The sequence below is a fragment of the Oreochromis aureus genome, linkage group 12, assembly GCF_013358895.1.
Source record: "Oreochromis aureus strain Israel breed Guangdong linkage group 12, ZZ_aureus, whole genome shotgun sequence".
In the NCBI taxonomy this organism is placed as follows: Eukaryota; Metazoa; Chordata; class Actinopteri; order Cichliformes; family Cichlidae; genus Oreochromis; species Oreochromis aureus.
Window position 1 is genome coordinate 24,846,736 of NC_052953.1, and position 9,232 is coordinate 24,855,967.

A 9,232-nucleotide genomic window follows, 5' to 3' on the forward strand; every position below is an offset into this window, starting at 1 on the left:
CACCACGGTTTACAGCATCCCCCCCGTACGTGACCCAGTGATTACGGATGGGAAAAACTTGGCTAATATGCAAGCACGGAATGCATCACAATACCCCGGCACCGCCTTTCACCACTGTGTTTGCTGACAAATGCTGCAATTTGAATTCCAATAGAGGTCAGTGGTATATTGAGGTAAGGCAATTACCATCTGACGAGAGTGTATCACTAAGTTTTCCCCAGGTAGAAGCCCCCCCAACCCTCTCAAGAGGAGCTTTTGTTTCTTTAGCAGCTGTTTGAAACTGAAATACACACAAAAAAATAGTCAGGTAAAAAAGTCTGCGCAACAAGAATACTGAAACAAACTAAGGAATGACGAGTGTGAAGCCAGTTAGCTGTCCTTTGTGAAAACACCAGCTGTTATTTATGCTTACCTTGACATTTTCTAACACTGCAATTTGAGCACAGGGCAGGAGAAAGAAAGAAACTGCATATCTGCACTGCGCTCGCTTAAAACAAAAAAAACAAAAGAATGTAACAAACGTGTAATTAGAAGAAAGCTTCTGACAAAAGTAACAAACTACTGCTCGAGATTCAGGCAATTATTTTCCAATAAAAGCCTGACGTCTTGTCGCCCACAGCTGCGATCAAGCCCGAGCTGCTGTCATCGCCCTGCAGCGTCTATCGTATTGACAGAGGAGCTTCAGTTGCAAAGGGCACACAGCGAGAGACTGCCGCCCCTTTAACATTTCACACTCCATCAAGCCCATTAGCAGATTGGATTTCCCAGCTCATCCTCGCCACTGATTACTGATATACCCCACTACCAGTCGAACTACCTCTAATGATTCACCAGCTCTCCAACCATTTGTCTTCCCCCATGCCAGCACTACACACTACTTGAGCTCCTTACACAGATGAATAATTCAGTGCCAGACTGTAAGGATTCTCACCTTTGACAAAATGTATTTCCACCATCCAGGCTTAATATTTCAGTTTAGACCGCTCTTTGCACACACACACACCGTTTCGTGTGAGTTTTTCTCAGAACAGATGTGCAAACAAACGTTTAAATGAGCTTGAGGGTGAACTTAATCTGGGAGTAATCCTTAACTCATAGCTTTCCAATAAATAATAACCATCTGCAGTTAAAGAAAACACCTTTAGTATTCATTACAGGTGGGGGAAAGAGAGAAAACAAAAACAATTCAACACAGCACGGATGAATTGTTTCGGGAAAACTGAACAATGAAGGAAAAAGCTGTTAGGTTGCTCATCATTCCAGGTCAATTAGGCATCATTTGAGCCACTTGAGTGAGCATTGGCAAAGCATTCAGGCTCTGCACTCACCCTTGGCTTTTCTGTAATGCAAGATTAGTTATTACTTAGCTCTGACGACAAACATATTGTTCAAACTAAAGCCCTGAGATCACGCCTATAGATTGGCTCCCTAATCACTTGAACCCTGCGGAGAGAGAAGTGGCAGGGGCTCTTTAATGTAAAAACAAACACTCAGTGTGGGCTCGGCTATACGGCCTGCATTCCATGATAAAAGAAAAGCATCTGCTTAAGTGTTGCTTGAGGGCCTCGTCTTGAAGTTCAACAAGGCAGCCCCATCACCCCAAAGCAGGAGCCGGAGATAGAGCTGGATAATGAGCAGCATCTGTTTTGAACTGCTGTTTTCCAGCCACTTGGATTTCTTAAAAGACACAATGTCCTTACACATGGGATGCCAGCATGTAGCTGATTTCACATCTACAGGATTGTTAATCTTTATGAAAATGCAAAAGCATCACAAATATACAGCTTAAGCCATTTAAAATGAATGAATCACAGTCGGATACCAAAAGGTGAGGGGTGACACAACTCTCTGTTGACAGCGACAAATTCTTCAAGAGCAGAAAGCAGACCGGGGTGAACGTACCAGGCCCCTTCATGAATGGGTCGCACTAACCTCACCTGGGATAGTGTGGCACGGTAAGACCGGCCTGCCCTAAATCTTGTTGCCGTGCTTTCTCTTGGCAAATGGTGAATGACCCCGTCTGTCTGGAGTGTTTTGGCCAATCTGAGCGAAATGGAAGAAAACTACTTGCATAAGTGAGTGCATGAGAAGAAAGAGGTGCAGAGGTTGACCTGTCTGCAGATGAGGCCACAGCGGCAAAGAAGCCTTCTGAGGTAACCTATTTTCAGATCTCTGGGGGATATTATCCATAATAACTGGTGGTCTGAGAGAAATGACTCCTGCACTTCCTTCAAGTTGTAAAAACCCCCCAGCTGGGACAGCAGACTTTTGCCAATCACAGGTCGTTTAACACCTAAAGTCCAATTAATGTCCGATGCAAACGAGTCAAACCAACTAATCTCATTAAAAAAAAATAAATGTCTGCAGTGCACGTGTGAAAGCGGCTTTCATTTTAGACCCGTGCCGTATGACGCGTGAGCATGTGCCAACGCTCAGAGCGTAGCGGGGAGAGCTGCAGGAGAACTGTTGTCTGTTTTCAAAATTGCATTTGTACATTTCTCCCTGCTGCAGTTTTAATGTGCACGACGGTCAGCCCACTCAGACTACGCTGTCACAGAGTATTTAATAGATTAAGATGTCTGCTTCATGAATGAATGCATGCATTCAGACAGTGACTACTTTTCCGATTATCATTTAAGCAGAGAAGACAACAAAAGCATGACTGATTCTCATCCATTTTTCATTTTGAAAACGAGTGGAGCTAATCTCAGTGGGTTGTTAGAGTCTTAAATGTTTTCCTGGGACGCTGCCAAGTTGGGAGTTCTGCAAACTAAGGAATTTTCCACTGGTTAACTCCTAAATAGAAGGCATGATTTCTATTGCACTGCTAGATTAAATCAGTATACTTCTTTTTTTTTTTGCGTGGTGTAGAGATGAATCATTTAAACCTTTGTTAGTGTAAACTTTAAAAAAAAAAAAAAAGTTGACTTATGCAGGGAAGATAGTTAAATAGTCACTCAGCTAACTAGCACTGCAAATAAGCAGAGCAAAACAGCTAGATAGTCCTCCTGCAATGATACACTGGTGCCAAATAACTTTTTAATTAAAACCCATTAAATTCATTTCCCAGACTTGACCAGGCTAACCACAGTCACTACTTTATGACTCCTCATGGTGGTACTTGAGTGTAAAGCGGGGGCTAAGTGAAAGGAAGAAAACTTGCTGTGAAGAAGAAACTCCCAGGAGGGAAAAAAAATGGCAGGCAGCATGGGAAAGCAGAGATAATTGAATTGACTAATTATAAAATTGAATGATAACACCCAGACAGCACAGTGCAGTGAGCAGGTAAATCCCTGCCTTCGGCCTTTAAGCGCATTTCCTCTTCTTTGATGTTGTGAGCCATCGTAGGAGAACGTATCGAGCAGCTGTAGCGCGACACTATCATCAGGAGTCAAAGAACTGAGATGGCATCATATTGAGATGTGATTTCCAACCCCCGCTTACAAAAATCTGAATGGGAGTCATTCAATTTCATGTATCCGGCAGTAATTTGTGAAAATCCTTTCACTGTGTGGAAGCAAGGACAGCCCTACAGAGGACGAGCACACACACTCCTCACAGTAAGCGTTTTCCTGGGTGGAAGCAGCAAAACATAAAAATGCTGACCTCTAGCCACAGAAAGAGATCAGATTGACTCATAGTGATGGGCACAGAAAAAATAAGAGAAAAATCAATAATCCAAAAAATCATCGTTGGTGCCTAAAGACACAAGTCTGGTTTTATTTGTTTGGTTTTTTTTGCTAGAATGAAAGTCTCCGTCTCTGATGTATTAAACTGAGTGAGGAGGAGTGAGGAGGAGATCTTGGACATTTTGCTGCTTAGTAGGAAGAAGAAAAGCAGGTGGGTGTTGAAAGAGCTGGAGACTGGGAGGGTTCGAAAGAGTGGGAGTTCGTGCTTGTGACCATCTCCCAAGCGCATGTCTGCAGAGAGGACCGTAAACAAAACCGCGCTCGCGACACCTCGGACAAACCGCAGAAAAAATAATGATAACATCCTGACCCAGATAAACATCAGTCATGACTGAGGATTATTAAGCAATGAGACATTTCTTTTCTGTATCAATATTTAACTAAAAAAAACGGCTTCCTAGAAGCGGCATTGTCATTGTTTCGTCGGTTAACCGCTCAGCACCAAGAATCATCATTTACCAGTTAATCCATACTGGAGGTCCGTTACGAGCACTTGAATGACTCAGATGAGGAGAACAGCAAAAACAGGGAGGAACATTTTCATCATTTGGACTTCTCTCGCCTGTCTTTGTCATGTTTATGTACAACAACAACACTCTCAAAGCGCAGTCTTTAGATTATCCCTACTCCTCTTCTTTGGGTAGTTGGGTAACTAAAAGTAGGAGGACTGGACTCTGTTGTATAACTGTCTGACACATCAGAGACAGTCAAATGCTAAAAATCAGTAAGCACTTCCAGGACTTTAGAGGTCATTGTGACTGAAGCCAACTCTCTGTATCTGTAACCTGAATACTTTTACCAGATGGAAAAGGCAATCTGTTCAAACTTCCCCAAAGGGATTTGGCAAGACAGTGAGCTCACAGTACAAAGAAAGAAAGAAAAAAAGAAAAGAAAAGACTACAATGACAACTCGGATCATCTTTGGCAAAATATAAAGAGGGAAAATATGCAGGTCTCACCACAGGCAGCAGCAGCAAATATATACAGTATGAACCAGAAGTATGTACACCCCTGTGGAACATGACCAGTAAAGTATTTGCTTTATGATAAATTAAGAAATAGATAAACGCTTAGATTTACTATTTTAAAAACAGGCCTCATTCTGCCTTTCTTTAGATATATTTCCAGCTCCGCTTTGATTGAGGTGTTTTTGTTGCTTCTCTTTAAAATTCCCCTGAAAAGGTGCTGCACTGGATTCAAGTCAAGCGACATACTTGGACAGGCCATCATTTTTACTGTTTTTTTTTCCTTTCTTCTTTTTCTTCTCTAGAGACTTTCATTTTGGCAGAGGGTTTTGGATCATCATTTACTGGAATATTGGTCCGTTCCCAGGCTTCTGGAGAATGGGAGCCATCCTCTCGAGCTGGCATTTTAGTGTAAATGTTTTCTCCTTAACAGAAACACTAAAGCAGCGCAATGTCATCGCAGTGCCAACCTTCCCCACTGTACGGCAGTCCGTGTTAGATGCACCCAGTCTGAGCTGGACTAACAGATCTTGGTCTGACCAAAGAATAGGGTCCTAACATTAATCAGGCTTCTCTTTATCTTCTTTAGCTAAGCTTAATCTTGTGATTTTTTGCGTTGTTGTTGTCAGAGAGCAATTAAGAGTTAGAAGTTAACATTGTGGAATACCCTTAGAGAGCTGTGGCACAAACTGATTTCCACCGATAATCTCCGTGTCAACTCTGAAGCACCGTCCTTTTGTTTTTTCAGAGCCAAACTGTGCAAGCAGAGCACTGTGTGTTTACGTATGTGTGTGTGTCCGTGGGGTCATTTCAGGAGGACAGCCACTGCAGCTCTGATTAGTGGCACCACGGCTAGTACCTCCTGATTTCTGCTGCGCCTGCGTTTCACTTGGTAACTGATCTTCCTGTAGGCTTTTCCATCTGTGCCAAGTCTCACAGTCACATTGTTCAAATTCACTGAGGACATGGGTCCAAAACAGCCACTTTTTCACAGCAGCCATTTTGACATGTAACCCGAAGTAAACACAGGTCTAATTGATAAAAAAAGAAAAGAAAAAGTAAGCAATAATTAAGCTCAATTTTAGTGTGTCACAGCCATCCCAGTGAGCCCGTGTGAGCCAAGGCCAGGGGGTTTTGCCCCCATCTGAATGGAACAGGTCCACATGGGCTTATATTAATTACACCTATGTTAACCCTGCAAGGACATGTCAAAATGGCTGCTGTGGAAAGTTATGCCACTCAGGTCATTTCATGAAATATTTGCAAGTAAATAAGGCCAACCTGAAATCACAGTCATGCTGAATTTGCTCCAGCAATCCAAAGCTTTTTAAACTTTTGTGTCAGTGTTCACAGATCTGAGATAGTCTGTTGAATTATTCAGCTTCCCCTTTGAGGCCTGTGTCTTCTTTACAGTTTAAATACTCATACTTAATGCAGTTACTGTACAGTACTGTAAAATTATGATTTGGGGTTTTTTTTTTAGCTCTTGCTGTGGAGGAGTGGAGGCTTACTTCTTCCCTGTACTGCAACAAATAAAGACAACCGCCAGCAGAAAAATATGTGCATAAATATCTAAACTCGACTGTACTCTACTTTCTCCCCTCCTCCACTTTGTTTTAAGTGGCCGTGCAAACAACCGGTAGGGAAAGAAAAAAAAACCCGAGAGGAGATCTGTGCACTGACAAAAGCGGCCAGCAAAGGGAGAAGAAGTCTGCAAATCAAAGTGTAGAAATCCTTTGTTTCCCCAACAGCGCAGACTTTTTCTATTTTATTTTTAAGTATATAACAGAGGAGACAGCCTGCAGGAGGGATTTGATCACATTTTTAAGCATGAGTGCAAACAGCAGACTCCAACTTTTTTTTCAACCGAAAACTAAACCCCCCAGAAAACTTTTCATGTGTCGCGAAATGCACCCAGAAAGCCTTCAATCGATGCGTTTTCATCCCTACGATCCGTGGAGCCGCTCTCTGAGCTGGGTTATGCTGTGTGCGCCTCGGATGGCTCAAACTGCAGAAACTATGTCACTTAGTACAAAACAATTGCACACAATGTACCCTCAAGCCTTTTAAAAACTACATCCACTACTGTCATCTCTCCAAAAGCGTTGCTCTGGCCGCTCTGAGCGAGCTCCACGTTGAGTCGTGGCATTTTGGGTTTTTTTTACCTCCACATAAATATGGTTTTTAAAAAAGAAAATCATACACAGTACAAGAGAAAGAAAAAAAAAAACGAGGACAAATCAAATCTCACCAGCTTTGCAGGGATCCTTGTAGTCGATCGTCTCTGATGTGGCAGTGGGCTCCACATAGTAGCCTGGATCAATCGCGTCCAAATCGATCGCCAATATCACGCCAAGACATGATAGAAGAAACAAACACCTCGCCGAGAGATCCATGTTTGTGGAGGGGAAACGGCGAAAGGCGAGGGATAAAGGTAGAGGAGAAGAGAGGGACAGAGGGAAAGAGAGACAGAAGTGGGAAAGAGAAATAGAGTGAGAGAAAATGGGAGGTTTTTCTCTTTTCTTTTCTTTTTTCTTTTTTTCTTTTTTGGTCGGGGGGGACGAGATCCCTCTGGAGGGCGGGTTTTAAATCCAGCCTCTCTCCGGTGTTTTCTTGGCTCTGGGGGCAGTGATTTCTCTCATCCAGCCGGAGCTTAGGGCTAGTGCGGAGGACTGCCCGAGAAACTTTGATGATATGGCAGCCCAGCAGGGGCGGAGAAAATCCCCAATTACCACAGATGCACGTGTGAATTTTTGTTACCTTGTCTGCGCGTGAACAGCGTGTGAGTGACGAGAAACTGGCCGACTGGGAATGTCTCTTTGTGGAGAATTATTATAGTGATGGTAGTTTCTCCTCTGCTCTGTTGTACACACGGTCAGAGACCCGAATTATCTCCCCGGAACCACCGCTTTGTAAACATCCCCCCGATTTATAAAAGTTCAGCCACACTCTGCGCGTAAATTCGTGATTTTTTCTTTGTTTTTACACTCCACGTTGTTTCCCCTCTCTCTTTACTTCCACGAGCGCGAGACAGCCTCGCCGAAACGTGCGCAATTATTCACACGCGCACACTACCGAACGGCCGCCCACTCGCATTATGACATGCACGCGCAAACAAACAAACAGACCCTTCTGAAGTAGTCACGAGCGAAACAGAAGCGGTTAGTGCGCCACCTGTCGGTAATTTATGGAACACCTTTAGACAGATTCACAAAGAGTTAAAATAAAAGATAAAAAAACAACAACAAAGAAGAGATAACCACGGAGGACAGTCTGAGTTTTAGGGACGCTTGTTTCCGCCAGTGGGGGAAAAAAAGACAATCATAAGTCAAAATTTCGATGTTATCAAACTTCTGAGAAAATAACTTGAAATTTGGAGTTATATTATTATTATTTCCAGCAGAAGGTCACACATAGGGTTTGTTAATCTTAGTAAAACATGTGGCCCTGAACCCTGAAGGGTAGGCTGTACCTGGCAGGTGCTCTAGGATGGCTGTAGGTCAAAATGTAGAGCAGGTGATCTACTAACGAGCCCCTGGCTGCTCCTGTCTACATGCTAAACATCCCTGGGGAAGATACTGAAGCTCAAATTGATGCATCCATTGGAGTGTGAATGTCAGACAGAAAGCATAGACAGAAGTGTTTGTATGAATGGGTGGATAAGGCATGTTTTCTGCAGTGCTTTGAGTGCTCAGGTAGAGTAGAAAAGCACTATATAAGAACCAGCCCATTTATTTTATTCTACCAATGGAAATTTCATCCACTCTATCAGTCTGTTTATTCCACATGACTTAATGCCTGTTCAGGGTTTGGTTTATGGAAACTCGTTTGGGTTTTTTGCCATAGAAAAAAAGAAAATTTTTTTCAAAACATGTGTATTATTGTATTAATGTTGTTTATTGTAGAATAATAGCCCAACATTTTAAATGGTAATTTATTTATTTCAGTAGCAGAAAGAAGCTTCCACATGCAGTTTGTTGTAATAATTATTATTATTTAATTACAAGCTACTAAAATGAAAAATGTATTAGCTTTCTTAATCCTAGAAAAAAGGGAGCCCTGAGACAGTGGATGGTAAGATGCCATGTGTCACAGCTTGCTTTATTCTATCTGTGCAAGTTGGATCCACTTTATCAGTTTCTTCCTCGGGACTTCATATCTCATTTGTGCTTCAAGCAGTGATAAAAAAAAAAACAGATTCAAACTGAAGTCCTCAGATGAACCACTTTTCCACCTATCCAGTTTTTGTGGAGCATTTCTTAAGTTCGTGTTTGATATTAATAGTTTGTTCATTCTTTTATGTTATCTATGCTTGTAGCATGAGGGACCTACAGCTTACACATATTAACCATTAAACCCGTTCTGTTAGCGCTTTTAAGTCACATTCCATCTTTCCAATACTGCTGATTTCCCCCTGCACTGTTCGGGCCTTCTACAAAATAATGTTTCATATTTGTACCTGTGAATATACACACATCCTGCTTATAGTTCATTGTTTTGCCCGCTTTACTAACATGAAGTGTAAAGTGTAAGTAAAACACTTCTATTCTCACTGTACTTCACTTTCAATGTCTGCAG

The 9,232-nt window shown here is 42.3% G+C and overlaps 1 protein-coding gene across 2 annotated transcripts in view; it reads right to left on the reverse strand.

The window, feature by feature from the left end:
• bmp1a (bone morphogenetic protein 1a) overlaps positions 1 to 7,718 on the reverse strand; it is a 30,229-nt gene extending 22,511 nt beyond the window's left edge. The window contains exon 1 of one of the 2 annotated variants that reach the window (XM_031726956.2): positions 6,906 to 7,718. In XM_031726956.2, the coding sequence (XP_031582816.1) occupies positions 6,906 to 7,050 (145 nt within the window). In that variant the 5' untranslated portion in view covers positions 7,051 to 7,718. The remainder of the gene's footprint in view (positions 1 to 6,905) is intronic. The other variant, XM_031726957.2, reaches the window with a different exon arrangement.
• Positions 7,719 to 9,232: the final 1,514 nt, after the last annotated feature.